Raw genomic sequence first — 22,807 nt, 5'->3', positions numbered from 1 at the left:
GTAATAAAGAAATAATGACCATGGTTTTTTTTTTAAATATTCAATTAGAACTGGACAATCTACATAAAATTTCCAATCTATCAGTGAAAACGTCATCTTTCTAGAGCCTGTAGTTTCCGAGATCTCATTCTCGAAAGGATTGGTCACAAACATATAAACGTCCACAAACGTATAGTTTAAAAGAACTCCAAAGATGGTAGCACAATTCATTTGTATTGATTTTGGAAAAGGCTTTAAATAATAATTTAAAAAAGATAAACTTTATGAAAAACGGGTCTATTTAAAATTATTTAAAGTACACATACTTTAAAATATTTGTCTTTATTAAACGTGAAATCACAAATAACTGTAAATCAAAGATTTGAAATCTAAAGTTATAGGTTGGAGCTCAGGCGCTTTTGTTGCCGGCCTCAACACGAAAAACAACGATTTTTGAATTTCCTCACTCTTAATACGACCGGCCACTTCCATGTACTTCCTCGGCCAACTCGTCCCTCTAGCAATACCACACCTGATATCGTTATATCCTCTACAACACTCAACTCTCACATCAATATTGATGTTTTAGATTTTTTGGGGAGCGATCACATTCCAATCAAGCTGTCTGTTGCTACCAACACTTCTCCACACCATACTATACCAAAGAGAAAACTGTACGTGTATCATCAGGCCAACTGGCCAGCCTACCAAGCGACCATCACCTCAGCACTTTCTGATATTTTAGAGCTAACATCACAAGATGACCTAGACACTGCCGCTCAACATGTCACTCAGACCTTACATACGGCTGCTTATCAACACATTCCAACCGCATATATTTCTCCGCACAAACCGAAACTTCCTCCACGATACCTTTCTCTTATAACTGCTGCTTGACGTGCCTACAGAGAATACACCCACAGCCGTAATATAGAGGCACTTCGCCTCCATAGACAATATCTTCGCATCACTCATAACTACATAATCGCATACAAACGCCTTCACTGGACCAGAACTTGTAATAAACTCAACGAAATATCCCATCCTACGAAATATTGGAGACAGTTCAATCAACTTCTTGACAAATTTCAAAGGACTCCATACCCACTAGTTGTAATCCAGCAAGCACTCTCTTCTGATCAGGACAAGGCCAATACCTTTGCCGCGTACTTCCAAAATATCTTTACTCCCCTACCTGGCTGGCATACTCCACAACGTTTACTTACAGAAGTCGATCGGTTATCTGATCCTAACTTATCACATTTGCAACCACATCATAGTCATGCTCTGGAACTAAATAATGCACTCACAGTACCCATCCAACCACCAGACATCCAGGCTACTCTTCTTAAGAAACGAAATACAGCACCAGGCTTTGATGGGCTTACCTATACTCTCATCAGAAACGCTCCTCCTGTTGTCTTCACCATCCTAAGCTTTATTTATACATTTATACTCCGTATTGGTTTTTTCCCCATCACTTGGAAGTACTCATAAGTATTACTCTTTCCTAAACCTAATAAACCACCCTCTAACGTTACCTCTTATCGACCTATACAACTGACGTCCACGTTCAGCAAAATATTTGAACGTATATTAGTGCGTCGTCTCCATGATCACTTACAGTCTAACGCTCTTCTTCCACTGCATCAAGCTGGATTTCGTCCCAATTTCAGCATTCTGGACCCCCTGTTACGTCTCAGCACTTATATATACAATCAATTCAACCAGGGTCATCCATCATGTTTGGTTGCATTCGATCTTGAAAAGGTATTCGACAAAGTTTGGCACCAGGGTCTTATATACAAATTATACTCTTTACAACTTCCTCTCTCTTACATACGAACTATACACTCCTTTCTCACAGCCCGACTTGCTTACATATCGATCAATGATGCTCTGTCATTTCCAATTTTCCTGAATTCTGGCGTTCCTCAAGGATCTTCTCTCTCTCCCCTGTTGTATTTGTTATATGTCTCCGATTTACCTACCACTCCTGGTATACAACTTTTCCAATTCGCTCACGATACTGCATTTCTCGCTGTCGGACGGACAATTACTAGTATCCAACATCGCCTTCAACAGTCAATTGACACTTTTGTTGACTGGTGCAACGTTTGGCGTGTGGCAATCAATGCTAATAAAACGCAAGCTATCGTCTTGTTACCATCTGGACGTCGATCTCGAGTACACCGAAATCCTCATTTATTACGACTTCATGTTGATAACTCACCAGTCACAATCCACAACACTTAAGTATCTAGGCATTGTGTTCGATTCCAAGATTACTTGGATACCGCACCTTCCCACTGTCATCGAGAAAACCAAAAACAGACTTAACTTACTCAAACGGCTAGTTGGTACCATTTGGGGTCTACATTCGTATCTCCTACTAAACACTTACAAAGTTTTAATGCGCCCGGTCTTAACTTATGGTCACACAGCTTGGTTGTCAGCTCCTCCTAAGTACTATCAAAAGTTAGCAATACTCGAACACCATGCATTTCGTTTAGCCTTTCGTATCCAGCTCCCCCATCCAACCCGTCTACTCTACGACCGTATTCATTTTCCATCGCTCTTATCCCATCTTGAGGTTCTACGCTTAAACTGCATTAAGAAACGCATTGAAAGTGCTCACACAGTATTCCTGAACATTCTCCGCTATGATAGAGACTTTGATTCCTCTGCTGTTTATTATCCGACACCTTTACAACATCTGATGACCCTGTATCATTTGAACATCGGCCACGAGAACATCGATTCGGAAGTTTTCGACATTTATCATCCTGGCACAGTTTCACCGCTCATCTATCCATCTCATGCACAGTAAATCACCCACTAACAAGGCTGCCTTTGTCTTCATTAGCTCCTGAGTCACCCCAGGAACAGAAGCTAACAGCATTTGCCTTACTAATAATACCCATGTGTTGTGGCGTCGTAGCACTTTACTCTCATGACATCTACCACTCCTCCCGTCTTGACTGCCGTCTATTCCTGTGATTGAACCCTATGTTTTATAGCTCCTGATGAACCTGAATCACCGCAATGCGTTTTGGCATTCTCACTTCATTTCAGGCACCGCCGTTCAAGAATAACTACGATTTATATGTCAGCCAGACGATCTTCCTCAGCATCCATGGCACATGAAGATTGCTCTCAATTAATTGATGCCCATCCCTCAGAGTAAATAAAATAAAATGTTGAATAAAGATGACTAATCAACACCTAGACCCTCTCATGATACAATTGATGCTCCTATACCATTCGACCTCTTCTCGAAGAAAGGGTGCAACCCTTTAAAAGGGTAAACTTTTAAAAAAAATAAAAAATATAGCTTGGTGTTGGCCTGTTCCTATGCCAGTTCGGTATGTGTGCGCTTTTGTTACTATTGTAGCATTTTAATAGATAGATTAAAACCATCATCATCGGTTAAAAGAATAATGATCTACAAGTCAGACATAAATAATATTTTCGATCTGGACTTTCAAAATCATTTGAACGAAAGTTTTAACATTAAGGTTAATTTAGACAAATTACCTTCCCATTATACAACAAAATGTACTGATTTAACATGTATTTACTATGTTCAACTTTGTATTACAATACAAACTTTTACTCTTTCTCTCTCTGTAGTGCTATCAGAACTACTAGACTTTAAATATTCATTTCATGCCCTCAGTCATCCGCATTTATACTGTAGTTGAGCCTTTCGAAATTCAAGGATCTCACTATTGCCAACCTGTAAGACTTTATAGATTTATTTGCTATTTGCTCTTGAAACATTTAGACAATACAACACATTACATTAAATAATGGCACAGGTCGCAATATAATAATAATAATAATAATAATAATAATAATAATAATAATAATAATAATAATAATAATAATAATAATAATAATAATAACTAACTCTATGGCCTATGGAACCCGGAGGTTCAATGCCGCGTTCACAAAAGCTCTCCACTGACTTCTATCCTTAGCTAACTGCATCCAGTTTCTACTTTGTATTCCTATCTCTGCAAGATCCATCTTAATATTGTCCTCCCATCTGCGCCTAGGTCTACCTAATGGTCATTTTCCGATGGGTCTTCCAGTCAAGACTTTGGAAGCGTTCCTACTTTCTTGCATTCTAGCTACATGACCCGCCCACCTAAGCCTCCTAGACTTGACAACCCTAACAATGTTGGGTAAACCATATAAATTATGTAGTTCCTTGTTATGAAGTTTCCGCCATTTCCCATTCCCGTTCCTCTTGGATCCGAATATTCGTCTCAGGATCTTGTTCTCAAATACTTTCAGTCTATGTTCTTCCCTCAGAGTAAGTGACCATGTTTCGCAGCCATACAGGACAACAGGCATGATTATAATAATAATAATAATAATAATAATAATAATAATAATAATAATAATAATAATAATAATAATAATAATAATAATAATAATAATAATAATAATAATAATAATAATAGAAAATCTTAACGTAAAACCTAACCTAATCTCATTTAGCTTCAAAAAAGAACCAGAATTATCTTATACAAATAGAAAATCAAATTTACCACTGAACATAGGAGATGTGTTTCTTGTAAAGATGTGCGTACCAAAATATCGGGTTAGAAGAGAACATAAATTTTAGAATAATCAAAATAATATAATAGCAAAAAATGAATAAAATAAATTAATAACGAATTCAAAGAAGGGATATAAATACGATTATGGAAAAGAAAACTAATTTCACTTACTCCTGATATAATGTTATTGATACAATGAGATTAAAGAAGAAACCTTTTTGTTAGCTTACACGCTAATGAATAATTTCAAGAAACTTTTGAAACAATAACTTTTTTGAATAATACAACTCTTTCAATTTTGCATGACCTGAAGAAAGGTGAGGATATAGATGTGGTTTGGCCGGGCCAACACCACGTACACGTATGTTAATGATATAATATTGCGTTATTATATTTTTTACATACAAAGTAAATTGTGACAGGCGTACTTGAAGGTGCGTAAGGTTAGTATTGTGACAGCTTAATTTCCTTTTTTCAGAAAGATCACAGATCACATAATCAGCAGAAGTAGTTTCAACTTCCGAGAGAATGATTCTCTCTAATCACACATCGTACAAAGAATAAACCAATACATGTTAAAATCAAATACGATAGTACTTTCAGTCCAAAGATATACAAGCCAATTGTTAAAGAAAAAAAGAGTGACGAAATTTGAGCAGAGTTACATCTTTTGAACTTCACCACGAACACTCTGTAGAGGATACGCTCACTATTTTGTATATCTGGACGCACTATAATCAACTTGGATTTTTGTCACTTCCAAATAGAATCCTATAAGTTGTTCCTCTTCACGATAGCCAGAGATCAAGCTGGACATGTTGACCAAACAATTTCTGCTTTGGAAACTTCGTTGGACAAATTGAGGAAGTCTTTTAAGTTTTAGCAGATAACCCGTCTACACATTCCTCATCCTATAAATATTGTCCAGGAAAATTTCACATTTGTAGAAATGAACCAGTATTCCAGCTGAATAGTTTGGAGGTATTCACAAAACAATATAAACTTTGCAATTTTGGACACGGAATAAGATTACCAGTAACTTTCGGATCTGTGAAAAGTAACGACCACAGGCAGTGTCACACCTTCAATTTTTCTAATACTTAGCTCTATTTGAACGTTAGTTGGGGCCAGTGGCGTATTTACGATTTTGATTCAGGGGGCTTTGCTAACTTTTGGGGGGGGCTTTGCCTAAAAATGTGAAAATTCTGCAAGATATTTCATATACTTTACTATAGTGAGTAAGATTTCGTGGGGGGGCTTAAGCCCGGAAGCTCCCCCCCCCTAAATACGCCACTGGTCGGAGCATTGTTTCACTTTTGTTTTCTGAATACCGCAAACCAACTTATGAGTTTACTCAGATCTGTTTCTACGAATTTCTACAGTGTTTGTAATTAACAGGATGCACATGAAAGACGACGATCAACCAGATATTTGCATATCAAAAATCTAGACACGGCAAAAATTGTACTGCCAATTGGAGATTATACAATACAAAGGAAATTATCAAAAGAAGATTAAAAAAAACTAACTTAACTAAAATTAATTTTCGAAGAATTTACAATCTTTTATTATTATTATTATTATTATTATTATTATTATTATTATTATTATTATTATTATTATTATTATTATTATTATTTTAGATTTATGTGGAAGACTCTCTATTTTGATTTTTCAATGAAAAAACAAAAAGCCAATGAAAAACGACAAAATACACCCTTATATACTAAAATAACCTAATACTAATACTTAATATACTAAGAGAAGATAATAATAATAATTACACACGTAAATTAAATACTATAGCGAATTATTGAAACCTTAACCCTTTCGGTACGTACTCGCACAATTGTGCGGGTACCAACTACAATCTCTAATAATTAAATATTTTAGCGTTGCATTTTATTTAATCGGCCGAGACGGCTCGATACAATTTTGCGGGTTACATGAGTCGTACAAATGTGTCAATCCCATACGAGCGTGCGTGTTTCTATTGTTTGCGATTGAAATTTGATGGGGATTTAAAAAGATGTTAAAGATATTCCCGTCCCGAAAGGGATAAATTAATTAATAATACTTCTTTGAAACTTTTACAATAAGTACGAAGCATTGATACGCGATGTATTAATATTTGAGATAAAATAAAATTATAATTCAAAACTGCATATACACAGGGTACTACAAAAAATCTTGGATCGTGATACATTATGTAGCCTATAATATATCACACAAATGTTTATCTTTCTTGTTTCTTTTTATTTATTTATTGCTCCACAAACAATAATCTTTAAAACTCACGCCACACAATTTGACGATCTCTAAGTATCTCCCCACAATTAACTTTACTTAAATGTTATGGTTCTCACTTATATATTATTAGTCCACAATACTCAGAATCATGTTTTGTTTTTCATTCCCTGCTCTACAGAGATATCTATAGTTCCTTAATACGTGAGGAAACTCTCATTTTCAGATTTATTTTTAAAGTTTATTACGTTTCACATGCTATGAATTCTCTAAGATTTAATTTTAATGGTATTGCTTAACCTTTTACATAACCCCTACATGTAGTACTCTAGAAAACTTCTCTAATATCTCAATATGCGTAATAAGGAATAATCAGTTCCTGGTACTAGAAACTTTGTTTCATTCAGTAGCTCCAAAACTAAGCAAGATAGATCGGTTTCTGTTCAACTCTGAAATTTGAACAAAATTCTTTAGAATTGGGGTTTAAGAAAGTGTTTTACGCTAATGATAAATTTAAGTCACAACCTCGTATCAACTTCACAAGTGCTTCTTTCCCAGCGGGTATTGAACTCGGGGCATGAAAGTTAGCAACACAGATTCACGGACCAGTTATAAATAAAATTGTATTTTAATTTAGTGGTTGTTCTAGATGTAAACTTTAGTTTTTTCGCTTGATATATTATTATTATTATTATTATTATTATTATTATTATTATTATTATTATTATTATTATTATTATTATTATTATTATTATTATTATTATTATTATCTTTCTTTTTTCTTAGGATTGATCGGCCATGTGTTGTGCGATGACTGCAGAAGAGCATCTTTAAATGAAACATGGGACCCTGTATGCTACAAGGGAGAAATTACAATGGAAAATAGACAAACATTGGAATGTTATTTGACATACCAAGATTATGAAGGTAATTATAAATAATACAGTGCTGAACATTAAAAAATACAATGCTGAAAAGTGGACATCAATATGACTCCACATGTGCAGAATAAGCAGAGGATGAAAGAGCAGTGAAATTAGAGAATATAGCTCTGCGGTACATCCCGTACACCTAACACTTTCTCCAGAAACTGTAACTTAATGCCGACCATAAAACTAAATGTCAATAGTACACAAATACTGTCATGGTATTTGTGTATCTGGACGATTCACTAATGTTTCATCATCGAAAGTGGTCAGATAGAAGAAAAAGAAGCTTGTGAGCACTACAAATGTTGGATATAAGCACTATACTTAACATGGCAAAGATCCAACCACGTTACGTTACGTTCTCACCAGACGCATCCCAACGTCCTCGGTTATCTGTATTACTGCACGAAAGATGTGTAGACAGCATGAATTGCAGTTGCTGAGGTCCTTGTTTCTTGAATTTTGCACCAAAATGTCTCCGCACTGTTATGACAAACTGTGCAAGTTCCATCACAATAAGCAGGCTCTATCTTCCTGTTCTCCATTTGTATTACTGTTCTCACAACAATTAGTGGCTACACACTAATACAAACACAGACTATAAATACTACTACATTTCACTCTTCTTTCCAATCAACTTCGTTTTCTATGTTGTTTCAATACTAAATAAATAATACAAACTAGCTGTTTAGTTTTGCATCAATTTTATGAATAACCCTTTTTTGGATATGTGCAACTGATAAATATCAATCGTAGCCAACTTCGGGGAGGGGGAAAGGGGTAAGGCGCGGAGAATCGTAGGCTTTCACGTTGCCGGTCCTATTAACCCTCCTAATTGTCACAGAGATACGAACGATACCTCGTTAGAAAACTTATAAAACACAAATTCTGACGAGGTAACTTTTGTGCTGCCCGCGCCCAGCGCGTAAAAGGAGAGGAAGAAGAAAATGAAAAATTTGGAAGAAAAACGAACTTTTGTATAACTTGTGGGACGCTGGAAACACTGTTCTTTGCTGTACGGAGGAAAAAGTATCTCATGTCAGGCCCGCAACCAGAAGGGGGCTAGGGGGTCTGGCCCCCTAAACTTTTCGTGGCCCCTCCAGACCTCAATACAAAAAACACAATTTAGATATTTGTAAGAGAATTTTTAATGACTTGGCCCCCCTAACATATTCATTACTCCCAAACCTTTGTGGCTGGTTTCGGGCATGTCTCATGTACGCCAGACATTGGAAACAGTCATATAAAAATAATGAAAGGCGTAGATGCAATAGCAAGGGAGATAAAAATTCGGAAGCTCGTACCACTCTCCACCCTCCTTATATGTTTGTCGTCTACCTTCGCGTTGTCTGGCAGCCCTAGCGACGCCCCTACTTGTCACAAGGACATGAACAATATGTCGTTCGAAAGTTTATAGAAGACAGATTCCAACTGTATAACATTTGTACCCCCATCCCCAGCCCGTAAAACAAGAAGAAAATCAAAAAATTGAAAACAAAACAATTTTAACTTTGTGGGACTCTGACAACACTGTTGTTTGTCGTATGCAGGGGGGCACAAAAGTTGCCTCTCTGAAATTTGTATCTAATCAGCTTTCCAACGAGGTGTGGTTCGTGTCCCTATGACAGTTAGGGGCGTGGCTAGGGCTGCGAACGTGACGACAGTCCATCGAAAAATATGTACATTGTAACCATCAAAGGTATAAAGTTCCGAATGTTTCTCTCTCTTGCTATTGTATCTACGCCATTTATTTTTAAATATGAATGTTGCCAATGTATGGCGTACATGTGAGATTATTTTTTTCCTGCATACAACAGAAAACAGTGTTTCCAGCGTTCCACAAGTTTTAAAAAGTTTGTTTTTGTTCCAAATTTTTTGTTTTCTTCTTTTTCTTCTTTTACGTGTTGGGCACGGGCAGCATAAAATTACCTCTTCGGAATTGGTTTTCTGTAAGCTTTCGAACGAGGTATTGTTCATGTCCTTGTGACATTAGGAGGGCTACTAGGACCGCCAACGTAAAGGTCTACGATTTCCTGCGTCTCACCCCTTTTCCCCCTAAAGGGGTATCATTATCTCCTAAACATTAATATTATTTCCAATTAATGTTTACAGAGTTGTCTGTGTTGTAAATCAATAAGCGTATTTAACTTAGCTTCTACTGCATTCATTCCAACTTCATACATTGCTTGCATTCCAATGATCCTTTCACTTTTATTCCGTCGGCAATATAAGAAAATCGCCTACGAAATCGAAACGACCTTTGAAAACTTGACTTATTGACTTGAGTTACAATGGCGGATACTGGTTTTGACGGCTTGGGCTACCATTGATTTTGATAATAGATTAATAACAAAATATGCGAAACAAATACTTATTGTTTTGTTGATCTTCAATTATCAAATGATATCATTTTTTCAGCAGCAATCAGTTTCAGTTCGTCCTTCGTCAGTTCATAACATTGCAAAAAGACTGATTTTGTTATTTAAACTTAAATCTACAGTTATACTGCTTTTAGGCTTGCAAACAAATTTTCTACATTGCTTCTAATCTATAACAAAAATGCTCGCAAGAATAAAAAATTGACACTTTTCTTCGTGGTATTTAATTTTCCCGCCAGACACCTAAAATAACACCTAAATATCAACTTAAGAGTTAAAAATACGTCTAATTAACATTTATAATCATTTTCAGATTCGAGAAACTCGATAACAGCTGGTGTTTGTGAAAACAACCCTGAATTTGATCCATGTCTTCTAGAATACACTTATTGGGAGGAACTATGTGGAAGTGACAATGGAACATATAGAAATAGGTGGCACGCACAATGCACAGCTAAAGAACACAATGTCAGTAAGTATTTTAAACAATACCTTTAACTAACGTTTAGCAGAGTTTTTCATTATAACTTCCATGGTTTGGATTCAATTTCATTTATCGGTACATAATGAGATAATGTGCTACGTATATCTTCTTCTTAGATCAGTAATAATTCAGTTAGATTTTGACGTAGCATTCCGCAAATCCCTATTTTCAGCCCGCAGTAGACTTCCGAGTATCTGGCCTAATGTGGCGGAAGGGCAGGCCGGATAAAAAAAAAAAAAAAAAAGCATAGGCCGGAGTTCTATGAACTCACTCTTTTTCCCACCAATACCAGAAGACAAAGACCAATATCACCCCAAGAACAACTTACGAATACAGTGCTGCACATGCTGTTCAGTTATAATCAGGAACAGCGGCAAGCGTACTGTATTGAGGTCCGTTATACACTGACGAAACAATGAACAAGAACAGAACTGCTGCTCTTTTCCTGTCACAACTTGTATTTTTTTCACACGATACGTAGGAGGATCGTAGCAGGCGCCCGCTTCCAATGTCTTGGCAATGTTGCCAATGCAACGCCTTGTCTTCCACATTTAATTACACTGAAAGAAAACTAGGCCGGATATTCGCGAGCCGGATTCTTGGGAGTCTACCTAGTTAGTGAATATTTTCTTCCATATATCTTTCATTATTTGAGCTGTATTTCAGTCACGGCCTTCCTTTAGGGAATTTACCTTCTGTTATTCCCTTCATAGGTAACAGTATGGTCTTCCCATGTCTTATAATGTGCTGAATCATCTTGCACTTTTTTTTAATATCCTTGAGTAATACTTCTTATCCTACCAACATTTTAGTTTTGTACATCATCCAGACATCTAATTTTCAACCCGCTCTCTATCAGCACATTTCTTTCGAATTAATCTGTTCTCATTTTCCCTCTTCTCTACTCTTAAAGTCCATACTTCTTAAAGCCTTACCTCACATATGTTTTCATCAGACTTTTCTTCAGTTCTACTTCGAAGTTTCCGGTAAAAAGTTTGAAGCTTGTGTTTCACTTTAAATGTCTTGTTCGTATGATTATTGTGGATTTATAGCATGTCTGTGCCTATTATTGCTTGTAATGTTATTTCTTAAAGAAAAGAACTTCTGCTCTCTTCCACGAGGTGATCTATTTTAATCTTCAATATTCTAGTTACTTTTGTTGTGCATCTCATAATGTTTACGTACATATACAGAGAAAATTACTTCAACATTCTTATTCCTCATTTCAGTACCTCATGCTTTTCTTTCTTTCTTCTCTTTTTCTTTTTCTTCTTCTTTTTCTTGAATTAGGCTAGATAGTCGTGAGCCGAATAATTAAGAGTCTACTGTATATGATTTTTCTTCAAAGTCTGACCTTGTTTTTCGACTGACAATTTTTATATTGTTTCTATTTTCCTCTTCATGTCACAGCAATCAATTCAAGAAACGTATAAAATAACAAAACAAAATGAGAAATGGTCTACATTTATTGACCTTTATTGCTCTTATATTCTGGCAACCCTGTAAACTAGGACAGAAAATTAGGGGTGAGGTTAAATTTACACTGGCACACACAGTAATTGATGATGTAACGTCACATAGTAATTAGTCCACTTTGCACACACAACTTTATTGATAAAAAAAAAGTGATTTGCATACCTTGCGAAACAGCTGGACGAGTGTTAGCGAACCAAGGGGATTAGAAGCCCCGCAGAGATCGTTTTATTCCACCTTTTCGCCCCCGAACGATAATACCATGTGACATTACGTCACGCTGAGCTGTTGCAACTTCAATGTATATCTAACCTCACCCGAAAATTACTTAAGACCTCCTCTCTCGGGGTATCAAGATGGCTGCCAGACAGATAAGTATATGAGCGTCAAGCTCTTAACTTTTTTTACTTTTAATATTTAATCAATTTTATCTTTAATCCACAAAATAGTTTGATACAATCCTTACGGTGTATGGTATACCATCAATATATCCGGCGCCAGTACCCCCATTATTTTTACATATATTAGTTTAAAACAATTTTACTAAGACCAGGCTAATCGTCCACGTGGGCAGGCCATCTTTATAACATTTACATCAATTCTAATTTGAAACAATATTAGTAAAAATAGTCGACTGGGCTCTATGGCCTCGATTATAATAATATAAACACCCGCATGGGTTCATAAGAAGTAGACTCCCTCTCAATGCCCCTATTACACCATGTAAACAGAACACTAGGACTCCACAAAACAAATGCTGTAACTTATCAGATACGTAGTAGTTCTTCACAACAGTAGTATAATTCCTTTTGCTTCACTATTTATGAAAATACATAACCAATGAAGTATTATTCATTTTTGTACAGATGCTCTTGTTTTCTGTTATTAACATTTCATTTATTATTCTCATTTCCATCACGATTTCAGATATTCAAATTGTTGGAGAAGGCCAATGCAACATAACATGTCCATATTCTGTTCTATTTAAACCCGTGTGTACGGCAGAAGAAAATTATTTTGGAAATATGGAAGCTCTTGAGTGTTTCAAGCTTCGAAATCCTTACAAGGGTATGTAATAAACAGGAATAATTTCAAAAATAGGAAATAGTTTAAAAAACTTTACAATGTAAAAGTTTATGCACAAACAAAATATACAATGTGGGGGGTTCTGAACTGATTTCATAAAGTGAAAGATATTACCCGTAGGAAGGTGATGTCCCTTTATGTTTCTACGTAGTCATCTCCTTCCTCGATGCACGGTTTGCTCGTTGGTATAGCGACTAAAAGTTGTTCAAGAAGTCATTTTAATACTTAATAATTTCAATAATAATAATAATAATAATAATAATAACTCAAATATAAGACGGAAGAAAGAAACGTTAAACTAATGGACGAAAATAAAAATTAGATATTAAGTTTGTACAGGAAAGGTAGTGCTGGGCACTGAGTTTAGATTACAAAACAAATAATAGGTATTAAATTAACACAAGACAATAAGTATTAGATATTATATGGAGGCAAGAAAACTTTTATTTATTGAATTGAGATTCGAAAAGAGGAACTGAATGTTCAATTGAGATAAGTAGATTTTAAATTTATATAAAGGAAAAGTTCTAGAACATAAACTAAGATAATAAATATTAGGAATTAGACCTAGAAGGAAAATAATCAAGAATGATTCAAGTAAAACAAAAAAAAAACAGAAGCAATATACTTTACCGTAATTTAAATAAAACAAAACTAGCAATATTAAGTTAACATTGTGTATTAAATGACCTTGCATCGTTTGACTTAATCCTCGCTTCGCCTAACGAATTATCTCACACTTTTATAACATAAATTATAAGGTTTGTGTTCAGCATTATTGACAAAATAAAGATCCTTGGTTTCCCTAAAGTGGTGGACTATAGAAAAATAGGAGAGAAATAAAACTGGAGAGAAATTTCGATTTTGTTTTAAGATATCTGATATTGCATATTGCTTTTCCACCATTCTATACCGAATTCTAATCTGGGAGATTGAAATAAAATCTTTTCAAGTACAAATCGTCACATCCAAGTTTTGTTTCTTTGTTGATGTTAAGTGTTTTATTAACACCGTGGCTATATGATACGTTGACCTACAGTTTAACCACTTCAAAACTGATTTTATTTTAATCTTAGAAAGTACAACGTCCTTCCGGCAGAACGTAACGTCCTAAAAGTCCTACCATGTTTATCTATAAATTAGAGAATTTTGTATACGTCCAGCAGGACGGAAAGTTCCCCTGGTGGAAAGAGCATGAACTCTAGTTTTAGGACAAAAAAGAATCATATTGGTATGACTGTTAGTTTAGTAACAGCGAGAAGTTTTCTGAGGATGATTGTTTGTACGTTTACGCTCCCTATTTTGATTCACCAAACACCAATCATGTGTGGAGTAGAGCGAATTTCGGTGATAACTGGGAAGCACTAAACCTATTCTTATACTGTTTATTGTATATTTTAAAATGGGTTCTTTCCATTGAGGAAGTGCATCCTGCCGGCAGGATGGCAGGTCGTGTATAGAAGTCCTTCCGGAAGACCCTTCCGGCAGGGTAGAGGCTTGAAGATATTTCTCTATTTCAGAAGATCAAATGCCAAATTATCCTATTAATAGTAATTTTACAATGTAGTATGTAGGCCTATATAAGGTACCAAATGTTTTCAACTAAAGCAATCCATTATAAGAATAGAAAATATAACAAAATTAACTAAATATCAATTGGAATTGACAAAATGAATGAAAGAGTTGAGGTGAAATTCAAACCATTGTATTGTATTTCATGCTCACCCACCGGAAATCGAACCCGGGATCCCATGGTTCAGTATGCTAAAAAGGGTGAATAATCCATATAAAGCAATGATAGTGTTGGAATTAATAGAATGAAGAGAGTGATAATAAATAGGAGAAAGCCAGAACTCCTACAAGCATGGTTCTGTACACCATAAACTCAAATATTCTGGAGTCGAACAAAAACTGTTCGCTTTAGAAGCAAATTCTTTACTACTAATCCACCGTAACCCAATTTCCGCTCTGTGGGGAGGACCAAAATAATATGTAGATGAACAGAAATGGACAATTTAAAAAAAAATAGAAATGATTAATGTTGTTGTTGCGCTTTCAGAACTGTCAATAGTGTCAAACGAGCAATGCTGGGATCTGGATGATCAATACAATTGCAGATATGAACGCTTCCCTCATTATTACTCTGAACAAGATGGAATTTGTGCTTCCAATGGATATACCTATTCATCAGCTTACGACGTTAAGTGCCTCAAACGGAACAACGAAGGTAATTAAGCTTTTCTAATAGTATCAAGTATCTACAAATATATAATGTATGCAATGTAATTATAGATTATTTTAACTCTGCATAAAGGGCATTATAAGGTTACTATTTTAGCTACAATGCTTGTTCTTCGCAAGGGGACAATAAGTTTATGGGAGATATTTGAATTCCCTTTCCCCTTAGAATATTTATTTGAATGAAAGTGTGTGACAAAAATACAGAAGATACTATTTTTGGTATACATATTGAAACCCCTTACCTCTACATAATACGCCTTTAATCAAATTGATATGATTTAAAAACTCACCTTGAAATGGGTACTATCTTCTAAAAGCCATTTCAAACACATCAGATGTTTTCCTGACCTCGAAAACTATAAATTTGACACAAATCTCATTCATTTTTTGACATTTTGTTTTCACTTCCCCGGACTCTCTGCCGATGAAGATGAACTTGGAGTTGAACGGCGTTGGGGACGTCACTATTCATTTCAGTGACTCCAAAAACTATGGGTTGCACGCTAATGTCAGTCGCTTTACACTATTATTACATGTCTTTCCTTCCAACTCCAGGCCCTTGAGGTGTCTTACTCCCACATTATTATTTCTTTTTTTCTAGATTGAAGTGATAGGCTTCGGATATTTATGCATTTTGCATGTTACATACGAAAATGCGTATTTATCGTAGGTTTCTGCATCAAAGAAGACCACAATTTCTAAACAACCAACGTGGAATTATAACCCATTTATCGCTGATTTCTTTCACTAACGTGCCCCTAGTGGGAAGGAAATTCTATTTTTGCACAAATTTTCTATCTGATTCAGTGATCTTGCACCTCCTACAAAATGTCATTGACCGAATTCTTTGCAATGGAATGCAGTACAAATAGGGGTCACCTTTATATATTGATGAGATCACTTCAGCAGTTCTGAATGAGTAAGTAAGCTAGTTATGTGCTATCTCTGTCAGATTGAAGTTCAACATGCCGAAAGAAAAGACATCGTCGTTCACTACGCTACAATAAATGCGTGTGTTAAAGAATTTTACATTACTACAGATGTATCAGTGTTATTTTGTAAGTTTTGTGAAGTTACAGTGACTGCGGGAAAGGGTCTTCCAAGTAACTCAACATCTAATGACTTCAAAGAATGTACAAAACAAGGAACTGAATATTAAAAGCAAGGAACAACAGACTTTAATCAAAGTATCAATTAATAAATCAAGACCTCAACGATTTCAGTTCAACTAAGATTTGTGTCGGGCTATGGTGTAAGCAAATATTTCATTGGCAAAACTAAAAAATAAGGAATTTGCAGGATTTTTACAAAAATATACTAAACAACCATTACCAGATGAATCTACCCCAACAGAAAGTCACATCCCGGTGTTATACAGTAAAGCTTTGAGTGAGTTGAGTTTAGAAAAAACGCGATGAACAAAAGTATCTCGGTTTCTTTGGATGAAACTACTGATTTTCAGCAAGGGCTTTTTTCTTTTTGTATACTCGGTGTTGAAGAAGAGAAAGGGAATTTTTATTCACTGCATTGCTTGTGCTGGAAAGTGTTAACCATTCAAGTATTGCAATCTTTTCAATGACTCTATGATTTTTTTGTGGCCTTCGGCTATCGGGTATTGCCTATGAAGGGTGTTAGTGGTATGTTCAGTTGCAGCTTCTTACATGAAAAAGGCTGTAACAGGTCTTCAGTTTTTATACCCAAAAATGATTAATGGAATTTGTGCAGTGTACGGGCTTCATTGTGTAGCTGCATGGTTCGTGCACTTTACCCAAAAGTAAATAGTGTGATTTCTTCTTTCAAAAAAGTTTTCTCTGAAAGCTCCTAGTCGTCAAGCTAAGTTTAAGGAACTTGCTGGAAATATTCCACTCCCCCTTTTTCTGTTGTAACGCAATAGGGTACTTGGCTTGATTCAGTAGTTTACTACTCAGGTAATATTGAAATAGTAAGCAATGTTGTCAAAAAATTTGATGCAAACGGCGCAATTACCATCAAAGAAGCGCAAATAGCTCCTAGTGGTAACGGCATTAGAGAGGAACTTGCCTTTATTCATTTGAATTTCATATGCATTTCAAGGACAATTTAAAAAATTGAATCAAGGGGACTATCTTTGAAGGAGAATCTCGCAGAGATGAATTGAGTCCAATACTTTTAGCAGAGATTGGAAGTACAGAGGTGTAGGAAAAGTTCCAATATGTATTTTCAAAGAACTCCGGCTACAACTTTCTACAGCAAATTGATACACTTCACGGCGACTGGATAAATGTTTGTAATATTCCCGAAGAAATATACGTGTCCGATGTTACAAAATTATAACATGCACCTATTGTTTCGTGAGATGAGGCAAGAAAAAAATGAAATGAAATATTTACGTTTTACGTCCCACTGTTATGCCGGTTAGGCTAAAGAGGACGGTGATGATGAGAAAAGGTGGAAAGAAGAAAGTGGGTGGAAACGGGAAAACCCCGAGAAAATCCACGAGCACGGTGTTTGTCCACAACAAAGTCCACACGGCGCGAGCTGGGATCGGACCAGGAAAGAGTGTTTTCCAATACTCTTCAAGATAATAGACATATATATTCAGTTTCAAACATTTGAAACAATGTGCAACAGTAAGCAGTGGCCCTCCCTATTTCCTTCCTACACTCCCCGAAAAAACTGCAAGTGAAATAATTATAGTAAGCATAACATAAAACTGTAGCTGTACAATAAAAAATCTTATGATGTAATAGGTAGTGGTTCTTGAAGGTATACATGCAATCAGGTAAAGTAAACATGAAACTTTAAGTGTGTATTTTTTGATTAAGAATAATAAACAAGTGTTTTTAGAACATGTTATTCAAAGTCATTTGTGTTATCGCTTACATTTTAGTGTCATGCTTTTAGTTTCGAGAAACATGCGAAGTATTTAGGAAAATTAAGTGCATGCTTGGATGTTTATTATGGCGATTTTAAGGACACATTTGCATGCATATTTGGAGGTTTCCTACTGCATAACTATCCGAATAATAACGTAGATCTGGACGAATTTTGAAATGTGTACAATAAAGTTTTAATAAAACTTTCAAAAGAAATATGTCATGCTCTAATATAGGGAAGTTCTGTCTCTTCCCTAAAGATAATGGGAATATCAGAGGATTTTTCATGGTTTTCAAAGCGATTTTCCTCTTATGTGACAATATTTGGATTCCAAAAGTACTCCTGTGATCATTCACAAAGAACTCAGAGTTGCTATACAAGAAACGGGAAGAAAATTCCGTTTCTGAGACATAAACGAATATCTGGATTCCCAATATTCTTGGACTTTCGCCACTTTTACGTCCAAGACATGTCTACGTATTTTGTTCATACTAGTTAGACTAAAGACACTAAACTGAAACTGGAAGGTTAACTCACATCTTTTGTTGTTGCTGAATTTACAAGATAAACTATGGAAGCTCTACATATTGTCCTAATTTAGTTCATACTATAACGTGGTGAAATCCTGGAGTGATTCTCGATCAAGTCCATGTTGGAACTGTTGCTGCTATATACATTCTTCTAGCCAGCGCACTTAAGACGCTGTTTGCTGCCACTCTAGTGAGACTTATAAGGAAAAGTGCCGCTTATTCACTCAACAAGAAATTCTGCGCCATCTGTAAAGTTTGGGCAAGTAATTGCCCAAAATGAACGCTCTACCAGTTATCTCAAACAATGAGTAAACTGCTCTGGAAGTTGTATTATACACAGGGGTGTAGCCAAGGGGGGCCCATCGGGGCCCGGCCCCCCCAAATGGTTTCCTGCCCCCCCCCAAATGACCAGCTTTTAAAACATCATAGTAAAATTATCTCGCTTCATTTATTTAGAAGTAACAAAGTTAATTGACAATTAATAATTTATGGTAAAATAGTAAGGAGAAATATTGTTTTTTCCATACCGATCTCTTCCTTATACCGATCGAAAAATATGATACTTTTTTTGTGACAGCAGATTACACAATTTACTGCGATTTATATTTGACAGTTTGAAGACACACGTTTTAACAAGGTGCTACAAATACAGCCATAAAACAAAGGTACTAAACTGATTTGTAAGTACAGTATATTTTTATATGCTTTAACAAGTGTTTTAAAATACATAGAGGATGGAAAATTTGGTGAGAAACAATGCTTTTGTTCAATTTGGATTTCATTCACTCTCTCTTTTATTTCTACTCAGTGTAATAAAATATTTTTTTTTTTTTTAGTCACGAATAATAAATATTTTTGTCAGGAAACCGTAAAGAAATTAAGTGAAATTTCAAAGAAAATCAATCTTGTGTAGATGGGTTCTGTATACAAGGTCTTAAATTTAAATATAAAGGTAACCAAGAAAAGTTTTATTGCTTTTTCACCCACCACCTTCGAACATTGATATGTCACCTAACCTGGAAGATCAAAAATAGTCCCCATCAGCATCGACGACCTTCTGAAAACGTTCTGGAAGGCCATGGAATCCATCGCGGTAGAACTTGGTGGGCCGTGAAACGAAGAAAGTATCAGGTGCATTTTGGACTTTTAATAGGGATTTGAATTGGCGTCCTCTAAGGTGATTGTTCAAAGAATGGAACAGGTGATAATCGGACGGTGCAATACCCGGGGAATATAGTGGTTGCAATATTGTTTCCCATCCAAGGAAAATGGTGTCCTGAGTCATCTTAGCTACGTGGAACTTAGCGTTGTCCCGTAAACGAAGACCCATTTGCAATTCAGAAGCGATGGCTCCAGAGTTTTGAGTTTTTGTTGAGCACAGTTCAACTGCTGACACTAAACAGTTGCATTGATACTCTGACCAGCTGGTAGCAGTTCCCGATGCACGATGCACCAAACACAGAGAAGGACCCTATTCTGGTACAGTGCGGGTTTCGGCTGTTTTGAAATCGGTTCATGGGATGCTAACTAATGATGACGGCGCCGTGGAGCTTCGTATAGGACACACTTTTTTATCACATGTCAACGCCCTGTCCAGAAATGGCTCCGAAACAGTAAATAAACACAGGCGACTGCCGCGTTGTCTTCTGGCCCGGAGTCAAAATATGTGAGACCCATTGACCCAACTTGTAGTGCTTCACAAGTTGATAGATGTGCTGCCGAATGGTTTCTCCACACACTGAATTGTAGTCCCAGTTCCTCTTTGTACATGTGTTGGTCTTCTGGCACGTGGTGTTTTCGGGTGTTTCGTCATCGTCCTTAAACTTGTTAAACCATCGCTGCAATGTCCGATGCGTCACGACACCCTCACCAAAGGCCTGGCATATCTTCTGTCCCGCTACAGCGGCGTTTGACCTCCATTTGAACTCGTTCAGCATACATGCTCTTATGACGCTCTGTGGATGTCCCATGTTCCCTCTGTCTTTACGCAAGTTCACGGTGTGTCTGAATTGTCACAACCAGGTAGTATCCAACATATACCCACACCAACAACTGACGTTCGCCTTATCTCCACTCGCATCCAACTCACTGTGTGAGGTCCAATTGAACACAGGCTTCCACGAAAAGGGACAGAACTTTCTTGGTTACCTTTATAGTTATGCACAAAAGTATAGCGTTTGGTCCCGCGCAGTAGTTCTTGATTAAGCATAATAAAAACTATCTTGAATATAATTTATGGATAATAATAATAATAATAATAATAATAATAATAATAATAATAATAATAATAATAATAATAATAATAATAATAATAATAAGCTAAAATAGTGTTTTTAGTTTTCCAGAAGTAAACCCAAATTTTCCTTTCTTTCAGGGCTCAAAAACACTAGCAGCAACATTTTTTTTGGCTTTGTACATTGTAGCTGGCCCCCCCTCAAAAACGACGGGCCCCCCTTACACAAACCTGCTGGCTACACCCCTGATTATACAAATCTCACGCAAAAGAAAACCTCCGACCCTGTTGAGGGCAAACCCTCAAGGATCATCAGCTCCCATCATCGACTTTTCTCTAGGACTCCTCCATTTCAGTCCTCATCGTATTCGCAGCCAGTCTACAACCAAAGCTACTGCTCCAAACAGACACCACTAAGAAGATATTCACCTCTTTTCTTTAATAGGTACTGAAGGAAAGCATTGGAGCACTCAACAAGACGTTCGTTAAATGAGTGACGTCGGTTGTCACATTCATTAAGCCGGATTTTCAGAAACTTAAAGCTACGTTGACTTCCTCCACTAACTCAACCTTCAATAAACCGCTTATGCCTCTTAAGAGTACAGGAAAAGGAGACGACATCATGTCATCTCCTGCACCACCAGTATCAGCTCACAACAGTTTTTCAAGTAAATAGCTGGATTTTGGACTTGGCATTGTTAGTGCAGCAACGGCACGATCTCCCATACCGGCCCTTGGCAGAGTCATCTGTGGGCACATCTGTGGGCACATAGCACAACCAATCATCTTCCAGCATCGGATTTAGACGACCTTGAAGGATCAATAAGAATGCACCAAAGAAAAACATCACTCCAATTGGCTGTATCAGATTTCACTTCAATTACGAAAGCATTCTCTATTATAGATATTTCTCTGGGCAAAGTATCCATGGCGAGACGTTCCATTCCACTCTACGGGGTAGAACAAAAAACCTTATGACTTGACTTGTGCATTTCCTTCAAAACAAGGATCAATGTAAATTGATATATCTAAAGTAACGTCTTTCGGTTTCTCATCCACACATAAACAACTTGTCTACCAACAAATAAAACCAAACTCAAATTAATCTTGTTCCTTTCAACAGAAGTTTACTCGTTCAATTAGATTGAGCGAATATAAAATTTTAACGATTAGAGAAACTCACATCAGCTTTCACAGGTTCCACCATTACTGTATTCAACTAGGACTGATTCTTTGTGTAAAGTATTTATTTCATTATTTATTTTCTTTGTCTAGATCTTCATGTCCTTCACCCAGGGCCATGTACTCTAAATGAAATAAAAGCAACAATGAGCGATGACATGATTTGTTTGTTGGCGAAAAATTTCCCATTACGTAGCCCAGTGTGCCTGCCCGACGGAACAAACTATACCAACGTATATGAATTAGGATGCACTGTTGGTTCTAATGAAGGTAGGATATTTCCCTTATACACATGAATACATACATAAAAAGAAAAGAAAATATAGAATTAAGTAAGGCATTACGTAATGAAAATGTTAATCATGAAGGAGAAACAAAAACACTACTATATTCAAACAAAGAAAATATCTAGGTATAAGGCGTTCTATGCACAAAGAATGAACTCAACAAAAGTCTATTACGTGCAATCAGAGAGCTCAAAAAATTGTTGGCTATATCTTTTAAGTACCAATACTAACTGATCCGTAGCAGCCAGTTCTCGTGCCTATGTATAAATTGTCTTTTGTCGGTCCTATCAAAAAATACAAATTCAAAATAAATTTACAATTATTTCGTTCG

General features: G+C 36.2%; 1 protein-coding gene across 1 annotated transcript; it reads left to right on the top strand.

Moving 5' to 3' along the window:
• Nucleotides 1-7,672: 7,672 nt before the first annotated feature.
• Nucleotides 7,673-22,485, top strand: LOC145667860 (serine protease inhibitor dipetalogastin-like). Its single transcript, XM_081735293.1, has 4 exons — nucleotides 7,673-7,724; nucleotides 10,418-10,576; nucleotides 15,207-15,374; nucleotides 22,283-22,485. Exons 1-4 carry the CDS (start codon nucleotides 7,673-7,675, stop codon nucleotides 22,483-22,485), a joined length of 582 nt encoding a protein of 193 aa, XP_081591419.1.
• The last annotated feature ends 322 nt before the right edge of the window (nucleotides 22,486-22,807 follow it).

The sequence above is a fragment of the Thermobia domestica genome, chromosome 13 (genome assembly GCF_964235325.1).
Source record: "Thermobia domestica chromosome 13, izTheDome1.hap1.1, whole genome shotgun sequence".
NCBI lineage: Eukaryota > Metazoa > Arthropoda > Insecta > Zygentoma > Lepismatidae > Thermobia > Thermobia domestica.
The sequence above is the reverse complement of the archived record's forward strand: the minus strand, read 5'-3'. Positions and strand labels throughout refer to the sequence as shown.

What these genes read in the sequence shown, in the direction of transcription:
- LOC145667860 (XM_081735293.1), top strand. Translation starts at nt 7,673, where the DNA reads ATGGAAAATAGACAAACATTGGAATGTTATTTGACATACCAAGATTAT. An exon ending in GACATACCAAGATTATGAAG is followed by an intron (nt 7,725 to 10,417) that starts GTAATTATAAAT and finishes AATCATTTTCAG; the next exon opens with ATTCGAGAAACTCGATAACA. An exon ending in CCTCAAACGGAACAACGAAG is followed by an intron (nt 15,375 to 22,282) that starts GTAATTAAGCTT and finishes TTCTTTGTCTAG; the next exon opens with ATCTTCATGTCCTTCACCCA.